The following is a 19655-nucleotide window of genomic DNA, read 5'->3' on the forward strand; positions in this document are numbered from 1 at the left end:
AATCTTCTCAAAACCTTAAAATGCTTGCTGTTAAAACAGCCAACCTGAACCAAAATGACCACAGTTCTACTGTAAAAAAACCTAAGTTTACAACACAAATGTGAAGATTGTTACTCACTGTATAAAGATCTGTCGAGAGTGTCTCAATTGAAGGCTTGAGACTTTCAACTGCTTTTAATCCATCCTGAAAGAAACTTAAAAAGAAAACCAAAAAGCAAACTCCTATTAAAATTTAATTTGTATTTTCTGTTTAAAAAGTTGCCGAAGGAAGACATGCATATTATTATGCCATGCCATAAACTTCAAAACATTAAACATCTATTTTTTATGCATTTTTGACTGATCCACCTCTTTATTTCCATCATAGCTTATTCCATCATGCAAAATCCCCAATTAGATTCAGAACTGTCACAATCCATTGCAACAGAAGTTTGCCTCATTCTCACCTCAAATACAGGTTCTCATCCCACTTTCTGAAGGCCCAGAACAAGCAAGTTTCATTTGTAGAACATGAAAAGCTTTAGTGGATATAAAATAATTGTGACCTCTTGTAGTCCAATAATTTTCCCTCTGATATAGTCTTCCTACTAAAGGAAAACCCCTTTGTTTCCCAAGCATTAAGGCCTATATGCAAGCCAAATATGCTACATCTTATTGTATCGTATGTATTTTTGTATTGGCACAGTAATGTTATCTATGCCAAGTATAATATTTTCACTCTGGGAAGCAGGCACAAAAGTGACAACACAACACAGCATTTATGTTGTTGAAATTTTATTAGATGGACAGAGAAGATAAAGGACATACTACAAGTGAAACTGATTTTAAAAGCAACATAGCTATATAGGGAAGAATACCTACATAGACACAGACTGGTCTTTTAAGATGCAAACTTATTGATTTGAACAGGTTAACACAGTGGCTCTGTCAAGTTTATAACTATGACTGTATTGCTATATTACTGATCCCTAAGACTACCATAAAAAAATTGTTCTAGTGAGAACTTTGTGTTTCATTACCAAGTCCTGCAATTAATTAGAAAAAGAGTAATGCTTTCAATATAGTTTTATCCCACTACTTATGCAATTTATTTTTCTTGAGCACAGAATTAATTTAGATCATTGCTAGATACACTCAAAAAAGCCTGACAGAACTAATGGACCACTAATAGACCAAACTAATAGCTCTGTTTCAAGAGTAGTTTATAAAATATGCCAAACTATTGTGCAGTGCTCCTTTGGAACAGACAATTAAATTCTTAGGGACTAGCTCAATCTCATTACATGTTTCAAAACAAAAGCAATGACTAACCTATGACAAAAGCAATGACTAACCTATGACAAAAGCAATTTGTCAAAAGACATCAGCGAGAGCAGTTGAACCTTAAGATTTTTAAAAATCTAGAAAAGTGTTATGATGATGATGGAAGTTTAAAACAAAACACTGCTCTAGTTAATGTGTAGATATAAAGAACAGTAAAACATACTTGCATTGAGCATGAAAATACTTGATCAAGTTCTGAAGCAAGTCCACTCCTTTTTTAATCTTGATTTCATTGACTTTCAGCAGGTACTGTTAAAACAGTAATCCACAAAAGAAATTTTTACTGCTACAGTATTTTTTAATATTTTATTGTCAGTTATATTCCAACACGCTTTAACAGCTGCAAATTTAGAAGACCTAACAGAGAACGCATGAAACAGCGTCTTCAAGTGTTAAGGACACAAAAGCAATTGTTGCCACTGCTGATTTTGATGCCTGGTGGGGATACTTCACTATCATTAGCTGAAATTTTCAAAACATCCTTCATGGCTCCTAGTGAAAGCCTACGTTAGAGCAGTAAAAGCATTTGTGTAGTAAATTTAGCAATCCATTCTTAAAACTAGCAGCCCATCTAGGTATTTGTCTCACTAGTTGTTAAATTCATTGCCAAATAGATGCCATTAAGGAAAATAATAGCTTACTCAAAAAAAACTAGGGATTATTTTAACCATATTTTACATCTGCCCTGATTTTATTGTTTTCTCTATCAATTCCTTGTACATAGGAATTACAGAAAATTACAGTTTAGCAAGAGATTTTAGAAATCTAATGTCAAGCTACAAAAAAACCCCACCAAAACCCAGTGTAATTAGCGTCCTTCTGCATCAGGCACAAAGTCAGTATTAAGTGACAGCTCCTCCCTGCAACACTATAGCACAGATGATGCCAGCATGCAAGCAGAAGTAAGACTGACCAAATATTTACAGGACTCCTTAACAGTCCATTAAATAAAAACAATTTTTAACCCCTGTTCAGAGAGTGACCTCCAAGTAAAGGAGTGAACGTCTTCTTCGCAATGTTCTAACACATCTGTTTTATCCCTACCTGCAATACACCCTAAACGTTTTAACCCACTAAAATGAAGCACTACCAAAGGTTAGCTTTCAATGTTTCAGTTCTTATGCTGGTTCAGGTGAATAGATAATTAGCATAAATGTAGACATGTGTGCTGTATAGTATTTAGTTAGAAGAATCACCTCTCCAGCTTCTATTAATTTAAAATGCAGCTCTAGGCATCTGGTATTCAGTTCACTGTCACAATTCATGAAGAACTAGCTTATACCTATGATACAATTTCAATATGTTACACTTCTGATTTACTCTCAAAACATTTGTGACTATTCAGAGGTAACCAGGTACAAACTTATTTTCCTAAATACCCCAGAAGAAATGCAGGATACACTTCAGCTATTCCACCTTTTTAAGGTAACTTGATTAATTTTATTATCACTACAACTGACTAAATTTAAGTCCTCTTTTATTGTGACACAGGGAGAGAGATGCATCTGTTCCTGGTTGTTTCTTAGGAAGGATACAGATGGGCAATTAACAGGCAACATCCATGTATTTACTGGATACTCAAATACCTGCATCAGTTTTGAATACTCTAGTCTGACTCTGTAAAGGAATGTGAAGCTTTTCTACTAAGTATCAGTGCATATAGTTGCTAAAAATGGCATTCATAGCTGTCATATCAGACAAATTAGCTCTAATCATCCTAGTAAAACCAGAAGAATCACCCATGCTATATTTTGGAGTTAACGCATAAAAAGAACAAACACGGCAACTTCAATTCCCAACCACAGAATCTGACATATACTTAAATGAATCAAACAAAAAATATTCACATCAGATTTGACATACTGCAAGAATCACAAAGATTTCAGAGTAGAAACATTCTGACGCATCTTGAAAGACAACTGGATTCCATCCTTAGCATATTTTTTCAGCACCAGCTGAACAGTGTGCTAGACTGGAGTGTCTCCTCATAATAACACAACAGCTGTCAGCACAAGGAACAATTCAGAGAATGTGCTAGTGCTTAAAATAACTTACAGTGAAGTAGTAGTGTAAAGGCTTATTTATTATAATCCCTTAGTGTTTAACTGAACTTTGCATTATTTATTTATTCTACAATTCCTTGTTAAGTTAAATTAGAAAATACCTAAATTCCCTGCAAAATTAGAACATCAGGGTAAAAAAAAGTGTTTTACCAAATGGAGTCTACTAATACCGTGGTATTTCCCTTTAAAATCACTACAATCACAATTGCTTAGCCACCACTGAACAACTGGATCTTTCAAATTTTCCTAAAAATATTACCAGAACAATATGAATTTCATACTGAATCTTACCTCACACATTTGTAACTGGAAGAATCTTCTTTCTTTCTCCATCTCTTCTGCAATTTCAGCACCACTTATTTCCGTACGGATCATCCCATGCAGCTTAGCATGCTCTTTTTTCTCCTTCTCTATTTTTGTACTATAAGGCAAACAATCAGTCAACGAAGTGAGAAATACAAAGCCTCTCAGGAAATCTGATTATTCACAAAGTCTACTGACAGATGCAGAGCCAAACTCTTACAGCTCTGAATATGACTTACTTCCAGATGACATTTCATTTAAAATTTGACAGTGACTAAAGATCAGCACTGACATACAGTAGCTGACATCTAATTTAATCACCTGTTAAAACAATGTCCTGATACATATTCCAAAAGAAGACTCTGAGTGGAAGATTCTAAGTATTTCCCTCAAACAAACAAACACACAAAACCAACCAACCAAACAAAAATCCAGAAAGAAAAAAATGAATTTTAATTGAGAATGTAGGGGATCTTTAATCCAAACAGACCAAACACTGGTTAACAGAGTTCAATTATGTCACCAGATTTATTGAGTCTTGCCTGTCATCAAGTCATCTTCTATATATACAGCGTTTCCTAAGCCAAAATCAGTTGCCATCTCTACTTGCTGCTGAGCCAGTTGGCACTGGGAATACCGGCCGGCCGGCTGTGTTGCAGACTTCAAAGTCTGCTAGACCAGCTGTCCTAATTCCCTGAAAGTTTCCAGGAACATTTTCCAAGAGTTCTGAATAAAACAGGCTCTCCTGCGGAATATAAATGAATAACCAATGCTGTCACACAGTGTAACTCCCTTAAACACTCTTACGTGTGTTACAGCTAATTCTCCATATTATTTCTAAAGGCAGTAGCATAATCATACTATCCAGTTAGGCAAGCGTGATATGAAGAAATGATACTAATAAAAGAAGATATATGAGGGTGTTTACTTTTTGGAAAAAAAATTTTAGTTTGCCACTTGTACTGTTTCGAAGCTGAAAACACTGGAAAGAGCTTCCTGAGGAAATGCTATACTGCTTTTGAACAGGAGGAAACATTACACAGAAATAGAGGAAGCAGAAGAGAGGAACAAATAACACACGCACTGTTGTACCTCCTCTTGGGCAGTCAAGTGTCTCTCAGCTGTCTCTCTGAAAAGATGACATGTCTCAAGTGCCCTCTTAACCTGATATTAACGGTACCCAAACAGCCTATGGGAAAATGTCCTAGATGGGCTAAGGACTTCCAATCAACGGCATATTCTGTACTTATAATTCTTAAGAAGGAGGGACTGCTTCCTCTAACACCTCAAGCAGCTAGGGAAAACCAGAACTAATCCCATTAATCTCATCCCAGAACATTCCCACAGGGAAATATTTTGAACAGCAATTCAAAAAGCCCAACTGTGCCTTTGGTACTGGCAGGCACAACAATGCCAGCCCCGTGCAGGATTCCAGTACCAGCAGATCTAGTAATCACTGCACTCCTCCTCAGCCCTTCACATCCCACCAGAAGCAGACATTCAGAAGGAAATACTTCTTAAAATACTCTGAAAACCTTCACTTGCCTGAATAAAATCTCAACTAACTCCAGAATGCTCTGTTTTCATCAAAAATAAGCCCGTACTCTTACCCACTTACTGCCAATTACACGATTTTGTACCCATAGAATACAGAGTCCAAACACAAGATTTAATCAAACATCAACTGTGAACAAGGAAGATAAACCATTACAAAAAGCTTCACAGAAAATGACAAAACATGCAGCTCCTTTCTAGCACACACTCTAGGAGAGTTTATATCATAGTTCTAAAAAAGTCACACCTCAGAGCAAAGATTCACCATGGTTTTAGTTCTCTCAATTTGCACATTAACTTAACAGTTCATGAGACAAGGGAATTCACTGAAATGTGAGTCAAGTCTAGTAAGTACCAACTGCCACTGTATTGTATTTTCACCGTTTACAGAGAACAATATCCAAACACAGGACGACATAATCACCTCCAAAATTTTAAGAGCTTATTAATATGTCATGAGGTGTCTCTAATGCTCATTAAAGCAAAGGATGATTAATACTGCCAAAGAGTCAAACATTATGCATGATATTACAGCATACATAGTTTAAAGAAATTTATTTCCTTTTAAAGAAAGAGCCAGATTTTGGTGAAAAGAGTCCTTTCTATCATAGAATCACAGACTGGTTTGGGTTGGAAGGGACCTTAAAGATCATCCAGTTCCAGCCCCCTGCCACTAGACCAGGTTGCTCCAAGGCTCATCCAACCTTGCCTTGCACACTGCCAGGGATGGGGCAGCCACAGCTTCTCTGGGAAACCTGTTCCAGCGCCTCACCACCCTCATACTGAACTTTTTTTTTTTCTAATATTTAACCTAAATCTACTCTCTTTCAGCTCAAAGCCATTACTTTTTGTCCTGCCACTTCATGTCCTTATAAAAAGTCTCTCTTCAGATTTCTTAAATCAAACTACACAGGCAAAAAATAGTTAAACCAAGACTAAAGCATATTGAGATCTAACAAGTGATTCAAAGAAATAAACCATCCTTGAAGCCATTTGCTGAAGCTTTAGCCTCCATGGCTTCAAAAACTTCAGAGACACTTTACAGAATAAACCAAACTATCTCTCGGTGACAAGCACCAGAGATACATGATGGTGCATTTCACTTTTGCATTTCCTTATTATTTATGATTTTAGTCTATAACTAATTTCTGTAACCCTGAATTTAACCTGTTCTTTTGCTACAATACTAGGCTACATCCTCTCTGACTGATACTACAGAGCACTTTGTTTCTAGGGAAAAAAAACATGTACAACAGTGTTGCATTCATATTTTCTGAGTGCTAAAGGTGAGCTCTGTTTCCTATGCAAATGTGAGAGTCAACTCAGCTTCAAGTACTACTCTGCTGTGGTAAAGGCAGTTCTACGATGTATCACTGTGAGGCTGCCAAATATTGCAGAGTGTTCAGTTTTTCAGGCAGATCAACTGAACAAAATTGGTAAGAAAATTGGGAAAACACTAAAAAATCCTCTAAAAGCAATAAGAAGGAAACAAATGTTTTGTAAAGCTGCTGCTATTGAAGCTCATGCAGTACATGTGTCACATACGCAGACTTTGCTAAGATAAAAAACTGATCACACTTCATTCAGTCCGTTTACAATGCAGCTGCACTAATATGCAGTGAACTCAGATCTGTGTAACAGACAAGTGAAGCTGAAATACATGGTGAAGAATTACAGAGAAGTCAGATACAAAATAAATGGTCTTGCCCACTCAGTTGCCACTACAGGGCTATTTTTACAGCTCCAATTTGAAAAGCAACTGTTTTTCAATATAAATTTTAATTTTTTTTCAAAGAAGTCAATTTTGTCATACAGATCATGGTATAAATAAACATCAAAGTAGGCATATTTAGTTTTTAAAACTTTAAAGAGGATGAGACCTATATTCCTGTTTCACGCACCGAAGACTGGTATTCATCTTCAGCCAGTAAACAAGGGTAAACAACTAGAACACACTGTGCACATGCAGCAGCAGTGAACTGGCTGCCTGGGCAGCAACTCTTTCGTTAATTCCCCTCCCCATAAAGCAGTAGGCCAGGCTGACTCTGGGTACATCAGAAGGAGCAGAGACTGGGAATAGCACCTTGAAGGCACAAACTTGAATAGGGAGCCCTCTGGAAAAGGGAAGGCTTCCAAGGGCTATTCTATTTGACAAAATAGTATTATACATTATAATTTCAAATATCCTTTCTTTGTCTAGTTTTCCTTTTCAGCCTGACTCTCCAAGTTCAGCTCTGACACCCTAGCCTTTCAGAGAAAAAGCCTCCATCTACTGTCTGCCAAGGCTGATGGCAGAGTATCTTATCACCCAAGTCCTGAAGGAAGAAGTCATCTTTTCCTTTTAGGAAATGCTATAAAGCTTTCCCTTTCACTCCTCCTGCACTGCAGGATGGGGAAAAGAGGGCAGAATGAGCAAAACACATCCAGATCTTTCTAGTATTTCAGCATAGTATCTGCAGATTTATTCAAAGCTTTTTCAATTTAATTAGCAGGTAATCTCTTTCAAAATGAAACTACTTAGCATGAAATCTCAGTCTCAAAGCAGTATATTGTGGATATGGTTTATGTGGATTTTAGTAAAGCCTTTGATACTGTTCCCCAAGCATTCTCCTGGAGAAACTGGCTGCTCATGGCTTAGATGGGGGCACTCTGCTGAGTAGAAAACTGAATGGATGGCAGAGTTGTGGTGAATGGAGTTAAATCCAGTTGGTGGCTGGTCACAAGTGAGGTTTCCCAGGGCTCAGTACTGGGGCCAGTCCTGTTTAATATCTGTATCAGTGATCTGGATGAGGGAACCAAGTGCTCCCGCAGTAAGTTTGCAGTGACAGCAAGTTGGGTGGGAGCGTTGATCTGCTGGAGGGAAGGAAGGGTCTGCAGAGAGATCTGGACAGGCTGGATTGACGGGCTGTGGGCAGCTGTATAAAGTTCAACAAAGCAAAACACCAGGTACTGCATTTGGGCCACAACAACCCCATGCAACGCTACAGGCCTGGGGAAGAGTGGCTGGAAAGCTGCTCAGTGGAAAAGGACCGGGGGAGCTGACTGACAGCTGTACATGAGCCAGCTTGTGCCCAGGCAGCCAAGAAGGCCAACACCATCCTGGCCTGTATCAGAAACAGCGTGGCAAGCAGGGCCAAGGTAGTGATCATCCCCCTGTACTGGGCACTGGTGAGGCAGCACCTCCAGCACTGTGTTCAGTTCTGGACCCCTCAACGCAAGAAAGTCACTGAGGTGCTGGAGAGGGTCCAGAGAAGGGCAATGAAGCTGGTGAAGGATACTGGTCTCTCTTCCCAAATAACAAGTGATACGGCAAAAGAAAACAGCTTCAAGTTGCCTCAGGGAAGTTTTAGAGTGGATATTAGAAAAAAATTCTTCACTGAAAGGGTTGTCAAGCATTGGAACAGGCTGTCCAGGGAAGTGATTGAGTCCCCATCCCTAGAGGTATTTAAAAGATGTGGAGATGTGGTACACAGGGCCAGGGTTTAGTAATGGATGTGGCGGTGCTAGGTTAATGATCTTCGAGGTCTTTTTCTGTTATTCTATTCTAGAAATCTATATTAAAGCTACCTTGTTTCACGCTTTCATCCTATTTTCAAGATGTGACCTCCACTTTGTCTTAGGTACATGCTTTGAAAGGAAATATGGCAGAATTATCTATGATCTATGAATATAAATTATCTACTCAGTCAGGTTAGAGCTCTGAAGAAAGCTTGCAAAATTTCCAGAGAAATTTTTGTCCTATTGCTTAAAAAAATGAGTTTACCAAACTGGAAACATCATCATGTAACGAAACAGCTTTGCAGACATCTTTACAGAACACTGGCATGAGTTTGTTCATTCTTTCATTGACTTCAAATGGTTCAGAAACAAATCATTAATGATAGAGTTATACCTAGATATGAGTGTTTGTGCTGCTGCACAGTAACGTAATGCACCTCAGCCTACTGGCTTGATCTTATAATGCCACAAGCACATTCAATCAACTTGTTCTCTTCACTGTGAATAACCGCCCCCCATGCCTGGCTTTTAAAAAGGAAATGGCAAAGGAGGAGAGGGAGCCAGCCTTCCTAAGAAAACCTTGTTGGTTTTCATTAAGCATTTGTATTTCATAGCATTTAGCACAACACTGATTAGGAGAGGACTTCTGAAGATAGTATATATTTATAGGCCTAAAAATAAAATATCTTTATTTAAAAAAATTAACATTTCTTTCTTTTCAGGTAAGACAGGTTTATGTCTGGAATACAGACACTGCTATTCAGCTAAAAAAAATTAGTAAATAATATGCTTCAGTAAGTTTATGCTTATATTTCCTGCGCATAATTGTTACAATGCCTTTACCTCAAAATCTAACACAACAGGACTGATTAAACTGAAGAACATGGGTGAAATATGGCTCGCTGCCTTGTTGAATATAATCTGCCTGCTGGGAGAATGAGCAGTTTTTATGAAATGTGTACTCCTTCCCCGTATGCTCCCACGGCACGTCTGCCATTAGTCTTTAAGTACATGGGGGAAAGCAACTGCCTCAAAACAAAAAGAGCCCAGTCTGCACCAATTCTACCCACAGGACGCAGACTAGTCCTGCTGCGGCGTTGCAGTAGCAGGCAGCAGCACCTGGCTCTTGTACAGGAAACAAAGACTGTAACTGTGGTCCTAAGAGAAATGGACTGCTTTTAACTACTTTAAGGCTTTAAAAACATTTTAAAATATTTATGGCTTCAACTGAAGCATATTAATGACTGAAGGTGAGAAAAGAGGAATTAGTCATGAATGTCATCTCAGGATGTTCCCAATTTTTGACTGAGGTAGGCTTGCATAAAGCTACGGGTTACTTGCTCCTCTTGCACCCTTGCTTGAAAACAGTCCCAGTGTTTTAAGAAAATTGGTCCATCCTTCCTCCATTATTTCAGGTGATCTTCAGGAAAATACTCAGGAGAAGTTAGGCAGTTAGGGCAAAGAAGCTGCATAATAATCAACACTGATGGACAGTGATCCAAGAGCGTAAAAGTGGATCTTAAAACCACTCTCCCAGACAAGACTGTATACACAGTAATTTTAAAACACATACAGAGCTTGATGCTTAGAAATTGTTACAGGAAAAAGGCAAAACAAATGTCATTTCTCAATTAACTGAATTTCTTTTCAAATAGGTCACACTTGTGTATATTAGCACCCGATATGTCAGCACAAAAGTGCAAGTAAAAAATGAGATATTGAGGCAAATAAGCTCCAATTTTTCCTTATAGAAACAGTCTATAGAGACAGAATCAGGATGAAGACACTGTCACTTCTTCACAGACTACAAAAACACCACTTTGACATCTGGCACTTAGCTTCACAGGTCTGTAATTGTGACCTGGAAACGCAGATGAACAGTATTATTTTAAGCATACGATACAGAGGGATATGCAGACAAAGAGCTGCCAAGCAGTCTTGCACAGTTTGTTAACCCAAAGGGAAAAGAAAAAGAAGAAGGAGGGAAAAGAACAATAAGAGATATTCACATATTTGAAGAGGTATCACTGGGAAAGAGAGCTAACTAAGCAAAGAGAGCTAACTAAGCACAAACTTAACAGTGGTTTTAGGCACAGTCTAAACAAGAAGTCTCAGGTAACACACAGAAGAAGGCTGAGCAAACCTCTGGCTATTAGCACCTACATCCGCCATTTTACTGTGGCAGCATAAGCTGCAGATGAGACTGAGGCTAGCTTTCCCAGTTCCTTTGCCCTTTTTGTTAAGGCAGAGACTGCAAAGATACTACAACAAAGAAATTCAATTCACGATTAAGAATCCTTGAGATGACTCTGCATCCACCCACTGCCACAGATGACCAAAATGTGCAGCTGTAAGTTCAGATCCATTTGAGACAGCTACAGAATCAAAACAGTTATTATCTTAAGAAACCTCAGTGGCATGTATTATAGCAGTTCAGAAAAACCTCATTGTTTTCCTACATCCAAAATTTACTAGATGGTAAAGTTGACATGAACAGATTCCAGCTCATTCTCACCCTTGCTTGAAAATTACATCATTAAACATCCCATCTCTGATTTATGAAGACCAATGCTCAATAACAACAGCCTGCAACATCTCATTTGGGAACTGATCTTGCACACAAGAGGTGGGTGTCTCAGGGAAGTTGCAGTCTGAATTTAACTCACCAGAACTAAGGAAAATTGGTCTGCTCCTTGGCAGAGGGGTAAGGCAGCTTGAACTAAAAAAACAGTATTCCGTGACTGCCAAACTAAAGTCACAATAAGTAGTATCTGCTGTTATAAAACAATCAATCACAAAATAAGGGGGAAAAAAACAAACCCCCTATTTTAAAGAACTTTCATGAAGACAGAATTCCCAGGCTCCCTATTCCAAGCCTCAAGCAGATGATTCTTTGGTCTTGATCAAAGCGAAGGAGTCCAACAGGCTAGACTAAGAGCTTTAAACTCTAGAATGTATAACTTTTATCTAACCACTTTAAAAAATATAGTGCACTACAATTGTACCAGCCCACCACCTGGAAACGTCACAGAAGATGGTAATGGGTCTGAAAGAACTTCCTGATGAACATGTGCTATCTTCAGTTCTTGCACGTTGAATAACCTAACACATAAATGGCTTAGAAATCAGCACTGTCAAGGAGATGTGCTTCATTTGTTAGAGTCCTGCAGAAACTACATAGGAAATTTGGAAAAAGGTATCTCCTTACAGTGGAAAAAGGAGCCTGTTTTGCATCGAGACCCAAGTGTCTTATTTGAAAGCAAAGTAATAAAGCAGGCTTTCTAAAAGGGCTGATGGTTAAAAGGGAAAAAAAAAATTAAAATCTCATGGTATCATATAAGCAGTATTGGATTCCATCCCACAGACAGAAAATAAATATGTCAACATCCAATTTTCAGGTCCTAAATGAATTAATATGCACAATGCACAATATTTCCATGTATCTACTGTCCTTAAACGAGAACCTTCAAATACACAGATTCTAATATATTTTCTATGGGCGTTTTTATTTTTCAAATACTTTAATAAGTTAAAAAAACAAATGAAAATATTTCTGCAGTACCTGACTCTGAAACAGACCAACTGCTCTGACCAAACCGAGGTTCGAAGTACAAATCTTTACATCACTGCAACATACTCATCCTATTGTATCAGAGATTTTTAAAGCATCAGAGACGTTGGTCCAGTAGTAACAGCATTCTCAGTATATGTCCCAGCAGTGTGCAAATGTATTTTAAATTCTGCACATAAACTTTGCAGGATGTTACTACGAGTAAGTTACACATAAGTAATCAAGCTTTCAGATACAGTAATCAAGCACTGGCAGACAACAGCAGACTAAATTACAAGACTGCCCATTATAGATCAACTATAGCCATGGGTAAAGATCAGAAATCTTAATTACTTCAAGAGTCTGAATAACTGGCACACCACCAAGTGAGACCATTCACTGGTATTAGGAGCATGAAACACTGGAGCTATCACAACCTTCCATCAGTTCAGACTGTCAGACTGGAGGTTTATCTCAGTAGCTCAGAATACCTTCTTATGAAAACCCAGCTACAGCTAGACAGTTTCAGAAAGCAAAAGCCACTTGTCCTCCGCACAAACTGAGCCTAAAAAGCAGTAATTAGACCGTTCTCATTGTTATTCCCAAAAGAAATAATGAAATTTAGCTAACCTGCTAAACTTGTTGCTTTTGTAAATAAATCACCTACAGGAATAATTTCTCAGGACTACACACAACTCCAGATGTGCCAACTCAGAGGGCACCAGAGACTCCTTATAACTTTGTGCAATCAAAAAAAACCCCAAACAATCGTGCTAGATTCTCAGCCAACAGAGGTGGCTGGGGATCTGGAAGATTTTATGTCAAACAGCGTCATCATATGTGACTCTTCTGGACCTATGTCACCAGAAATGGTCTGACACACACAGCAGTGTCTCAGACGATCAAAGATGCTAGATATGTGACATGAAACTCAACCAATAGTCACAATCCAAGTAATACTGGAATGAGGAATAAAACTCCCTACAAAATTCTACTTCAGATACCATAACCTGTGCTCATACAATTGACTTGGCCAACCAGGAAACAACTGTTCCTGACGTAGGGAACTAAACCACTTGACAATTTATAAGGTACCAAAATTAATTTCTTTGATCTTAGGTACTGAGCTTTATTGACTCATTTGATCCATTTCACTGGATATAAAATTCAGTGATTAAACCTGATTTTACAGCTGTTTACACTGTGCATCAGGTACCTTCCAGTAAGTGGCTTATTGTAAGCTGGGCTAAGACACAACGAGAGACACAGCTGACAAGTCTCAGATAGATATTCATCCGCTTCTACTACACAATACATCTGCTGAGACCATCCAACACTGGCATTAAATGCAGAAAACATCTGCATCTTTAAACTAATTAAATGCAGCTTACTAAGGCTCCTGGTACTGAATTGATCTAGAATCATGAAGTTTTAGAATGGTAACAGCAAACACCCCCACCAGCCTTATCACCTTACTGGTAAGTGCCAAAGGCTCAGCATCAAATAAGGTCTTACAGAACTCTGCATTGGGCACAGTCTCATAAGTTTGCTAGAAGCAGAGACATCACAGAGTCATTACAAGGGTTTTAGGCTAACAAATCCAGAACTAAATCTTGTTTTGCATGCTCTTGATATTTTTTGCTAAGACATTTCTAAACACTCAGTATATAATTCCTTCTGTGTTCTTCAACTAAAGAAAGTTGCTAATTACACTGAATTAGTCACTGATGAAGAGAAGAAAACAACAACAAATGCTTAAAAGGACATCAAGTGCAATTATGTTGCTGCACTTTTGGTAGTCAAGGATGAAAACACAGAGTGGCTAACTTTTCATTTTATACAGCAGTGTCCTCCAAAAGCAGAGGAAGGCAGAAAAGGAACTGGACTTTAACATGTAGCAGACTACATGTTATGAATATGCATACTATCAAAAAAGAGGAATAATTCTTTCCCAATTAAAACAAAATGTTGTCAACTGAAGTGGAAGACTATGCAGTGGAAAACATGCACTGGGATATTATTACTCCGAACTTTGTTACACAAAGTGGTCTACCACAGACACTAAATGTCATGGCACACAAACACAAGACAATCCACTCATTTAATAAGCTGTATATTACAGAATTTGAAATGATTGTGCCTATGCATGTCTATTTTCACACAGCCCCAGGTTTTAAGACACATACACTTTTGTTTCATAGTCCTTCCAAGCTTTATCAAAGGGTTTTTTCAGGTCCTGTCAAGAAATAAGAAAAAACAGTTATTTACATGAAAAATTCTGTGGATCTATCCTGTGTCCTTCCTAACACTGAAGATACACCTTGGCCATTTGCAGGACCTACTAAAATAAGGGACTCCACTCCTTTAATAGCTCACCTAAGAACTGTGTAAAAGCAGTCTTGCAGATAGGAAAAACAATTTTGTACACAGAATAAATACACTCGTGTTCTTAAAAGCATCTCTAGGATGCTTTTTACAGCTCTGTTTTACCCCTTAAAAGATGTACCTACACGTCATCCCAAGAGCATACTGCGCAATTCATCAAATAGGCTATTTTCTCATCATTCCATCTCTGGCTCCACTGGAAAGAAGTGCCTGTCCTGAGGCTGCAGTATAGCCTTGGCTAAGGACCTGATTCATCCCACTAAAGTTAAAGAAGTCAATTTCCAGCTGACTTAATGGGAACAGTATAGGCCACATGCTTTGACATAACTTACTCTGTGAGAATTTTTTAATTACTTATGCTCCAAATTCCTTTATTTTTTCCCCACTGAAAAAGCCAATTTGGATAGAATTATCTTAACAAGATGTAAAATTGTTTCACTGATGTGAAATGGGGTGTTGGTTGGTAAGAAACTGAACATGAGCTGGCTTCAGTGTGCGCTCGCAGTCCAGAAAGCCAACCGTATCCTGGGCTGCATCAAAAGGAGCGTGACCAGCAGGTCGAAGGAGGTGATCCTGCCCCTCTACTCTGCTCTCGGGAGACCTCACTTGGAGTATTGTGTGCACTTTTGGTGTCCTCAACATAAAAAGGACATGGAACCGTTGGAAGAAGTCCAGAGAAGGGCCACGAGGATGATCAGGGGACTGGAGCACCTCCCAGATGAAGACAGGCTGAGAAAGTTGGGGCTGTTCAGCCTGGAGAAGAGAAGGCTGCATGGAGACCTCATAGCAGCCTTCCAGTATCTGAAGGGGGCCTATAGGGATGTGGGGAGGGACTCTTCATTAGGGACTAGCGATAGGACAAGGGGTAATGGGTTAAAACTTAAACAGGGGAAGTTCAGATTGGATATATGAAGAAGTTCTTTCCTGTTAGGGTGGTGAGGCACTGGAATGGGATGCCCAAGGAAGTTGTGAATGCTCCATCCCTGGCCGTGTTCAAGGCTGGGATGGACAGAGCCTTGGGTGATATGGTTTAGTGTGAGGTGTCCCTGCCCATGGCAGGGGGGCTGGAACTAGATGATCTTAAGGTCCTTTCCAACCCTAACTATTCTATGATTCTACTCTATATCTAAAAATGCAGCATTTGAAATTCTGGTGGAGTTTAAGATATCAGCCAACTACAAAAAAAAAGTATTGTTAACTGTCAGGCACTGGGAAAGCTTTGCAACTATAGACTAGGAACTAATTTTTACCTGTCAGCTAGTTAGTTTGACCATTATATAATTAAAGCAGCAGTTGATTATTCTTGCAAGTCAGGAACATGGGGCAACGCTCTATTGTAATAAATGTATTTATTCTGACACGCAAAAAGAACAAGGAATGAAATGTGGTAAGCAAGCAACACAAAGATAATATGCCTATCTTAGTAAATAATCTATTTATCCTCCAGCAATATACAGAGACCATTTTTAGTCTATGTACATTTTTCCTTCAATGTCCTAAACAATAGCTGCCAGTCGCTTCCTGTTTGCTCAGCAGTAAACAAAGCATAAGCCAAATAAGTTTGTTGTATATAGGCTTTGCAATTTATTATTAACATAACATCATTTGAGTCCAGGTTACTATTATTTCAAACAGGAAATATCCTCAGGGCACAAACAGATCTCAACTTTTTATTCTATGAGTCTATCTTTGTTAAGGAAAATCCTATGCACATGCAGTCTAATGTGTCTTTCTTAATAATCTGTATAGTTCCTGATAAATTTAGAATGTTAAATAGTATATTAATAATAATTCTTTAACAAAGTACTATCCCCTCAACTAAGTTAATGTCTATGTTTTTACACCTCTTTCTCTGCTTACCTTATATATCTCATGAGTGCTTTTAAAGCTTCTCCAGTGTTGTTTTGTATACATAGTCAAGAGTTTTTATGTGAAACCACAAACAGAAGGGATGACTCAATTCACCAAACAAACCCCAAACAAAAAGTCTCTTTATTAAGCTAATACCTTACTTTAGTATCCTATGCCTTCTAGCACATAAATACAGTAGCTAAATGTATTTACTGTATCAATAAATATATTTTATATATAAATTTTACATATAAATAAGAGAAACATACCCCTTTTACTCCTTTTAAATCTCCCTTCAGCAAACTGTCCAATGGAAAAGTGATGATGTTGTTCATATTCTGAATCTGAACAAGAAAATTACATCAAACATTGAATATAAGAACATAAACTGACTTCATTCACACAAAGTTTCACAAGAAAATCTTATGTATTATTTTTCTAACCCTGCTTTATGAAGATGTTTATCAGTACAGCCAGTAATCAAAGAGGGAAGCAACACAAGTTAATTAAACTTACTCTAGAAACACTATAGCCCAAGTCAGCAGGAAACCTGCAAAATTACTGCTGCTGATAAATATCTCATCCAATAGTGATTTCAAAGGAAGACCACTGATTTTTAGATCCCCCAATTTCACTGTTTAAATTATATGAAAACAATCATAGTTTTTCAGCACTTACATATTTTAAGTTACGAAATATATTTTAATATTTTAAATTAATCTTATTTTCCCAGTCTCTTCAGACCTATTCCAAAAACCATCTGCTACTCCCAACACATGGCATCTTATTCTGACAGAAGTTACAAAGACAAAGAATGCTGGCCTATAAAAAAGCTATTATTCAAAGATTTCCCATGTAATTTTAATAAAATAATACATCAGCCTTATTAATCTCATACAGACAATGAAATAAGGATTTTACGAGCTCTTGAGTATGCAAGTAATTGAGGAGTAAACAAGTAATTCAAGAAGAAAAAAAGTAATTTTAAATGAAGACAACAGAAAAATAATCATGGTATAGGTAAGCATCTATAGTAATATTTTGATGGGGAAAAAGACTGAAGAAAAACTGTATTCATAAGAAATTAAGCAGCACACACCAGAAAAAGAAAGACTTCCTTTCCAGTCCTTTATGATTCAGGGAAAATGACCCATATCTTGAACATTATGTCTAGGCAGAGTTTAAACTGTAACAATTCAAATGAATTGCACTGAAGAGTAAAATATTTTATAAATAACTGATAGGAAAAAAAAAAATCAGAATAACTTCTGCTTTGGATGGATTTATATATTTTTTGCTGTTATTGTTCACTGTCCTATTAAAATGTGATTTTTTCAAGGAGCACTGAAATACATATATGAAGATGGATTTCAAACGTTCAAAATAGACAAGGAACTTTGCATTGTAGCAATAAATTCTTCTGTTTCTTCAAGAACAATGTCAAGAACATCAAATTCCCTTTTAGTGTAGCCCATCCAGAGAAGAAATGACACTAACAGGAGCTTCAAAAAAAGCATTTCCAACTGTGACCCTTCAGCCTCCCCAGAATGGAAAAATACAAAGCATTATCACACTATAGTTAAATGCTGGCCTTACTAGAACGGACTTAGGAGTCCCATCCCCAGTTGTACTCAACAGCTGCTATTAAAAGAAAGTCCCAAAATCCCCACTCTTCCTCTTCAAAGATACACTTCACTGAAATTTCAAGGAAATACAGACAACAATCAAAGAGAAAGGGAATATACATGATTTTAAAGGTCAAACAGATTGCCTCTGCATGAAAGGCTGAAGAAATACAGAAGATCTGGTCTTTTAAACTCCTACCACAAATCACATTTCTCCTCCTCTTACTTTCCCCCTCCCCAAAAAGCTGCACAACTCAACCACAGAAATCCCTTTAGACTCAACAAGTTCATTGCAACTCTGTGTGTGTTTTGCTTTTTTTTTTTAAATAATTCTTATGAAAACTGAATGAGCAACATCAATACATGCATAGCTGGCAGAGCTGGAAGCCACCCACCTCTCAGGTTCTTCAGCTGTACTACATCATCTCCATTATCAACATAACCATGGTCATAGTTAATAAAATTTGATGTTGTAGACATAGGAGACAAGTGGAAAAGGTTTCAATCGCACAAAACATAGATAAAAAAACCCTAAAAACTTCTAGAAGATGACAGGTGGAGCATGTACACCTACTGACACACATATCCAGAATGGCTATCCAGATGGAGTAGCAGAAGAGGTCTTAGATAAGATACAATCCTATGCAAAGTTTTGTACTTAGTTATTCTATTTTATGATGCAGCCAAATGTCTAACCTAGAGACACAACACTTTCATAGCCTCCCTTTAATTATTCTTCAAATCCAGATAAACAGGCACAATGCAAGAATAAAGCACTCTTTAACAGCACACTCAAAGACAGCTATTTTTTCCTTAAGTCAGAAAAGAAAAAATGTCAGAGCCTGAAGTACTGTCCCAGACATATTCATATAAACATCAATTAGCCTCCAAAAGAGTCCTGGATGTTTCCTAGAATGTCAAGTCTTGGGCCATGAAGTCCAAGAAACTTTAAAAAGAGAATATGAAAAAAAACCCTCCACCATTCTTTTTCAAAAAAGTTCGGAGAATGTTTGCCTGTTCAAATTAATTCCTTCTTTGTGCTATCGCCTTTATATTAGTATCAGCGAAGACAGGCCTTCCTCTCAGAAGGAAAACTCCTATCTTCAAACCCGGACTAATGGAGCTCATCTAGCCTTGTATGGTCTTCCATCATAGAGAAGGACACAGTTACAAAACCTAAAACCTGTGGACTTTGCTGTCACCATCCTAGCTAACTAGGCCATGGCAGTTAAACCGCAGGTGTAAAGGGTGGGGCCAGTTCTGCGCACGCTGCCCTCACCCAAAAAATCCACTGCGCAGGCTGGAAGGGCTCACTCTCACTTGTCTGTATGGGCGGGCGAGGGTCTAAACGGCAGGTGACAGCTTCCCATCTAAACAGCATGGGAAGCTGCAGATCCAACCTTGCATGTGAACAGACCAGCGCATGGGTCCCTCGAGATTGCTCAAGAGTTGACAGTCTTGGTCGGACACTTCCTGATTGCCTAAGCAGCCTTTTTTCTAACC

General features: G+C 38.1%; 1 protein-coding gene across 4 annotated transcripts in view; it reads right to left on the minus strand.

Annotated features, from left to right (window-relative positions):
- The window catches only part of ASAP2 (ArfGAP with SH3 domain, ankyrin repeat and PH domain 2), a 90754-nt gene that overhangs the window by 37235 nt on the left and 33864 nt on the right, over window positions 1-19655 (minus strand). For all 4 annotated transcript variants that reach the window (XR_008975209.1, XM_057431884.1, XM_057431883.1 and 1 more), the window contains exons 4-8: window positions 16797-16871; window positions 14478-14527; window positions 3678-3807; window positions 1487-1572; window positions 119-194 (exon numbers count right to left, since the gene is read on the minus strand). Coding sequence is in view for 3 of the 4 variants with exons in the window: in XM_057431884.1 (XP_057287867.1) it covers window positions 119-194; window positions 1487-1572; window positions 3678-3807; window positions 14478-14527; window positions 16797-16871 (417 nt within the window). In the remaining variant the exon portion in view is untranslated. The remainder of the gene's footprint in view (window positions 1-118; window positions 195-1486; window positions 1573-3677; window positions 3808-14477; window positions 14528-16796; window positions 16872-19655) is intronic.

This window comes from Pezoporus wallicus, unplaced genomic scaffold (genome assembly GCF_028554395.1).
Source record: "Pezoporus wallicus isolate ANWC-B61680 ecotype Strahan unplaced genomic scaffold, APGP_CSIRO_Pwel_v1 contig_161, whole genome shotgun sequence".
Lineage (NCBI taxonomy): Eukaryota > Metazoa > Chordata > Aves > Psittaciformes > Psittacidae > Pezoporus > Pezoporus wallicus.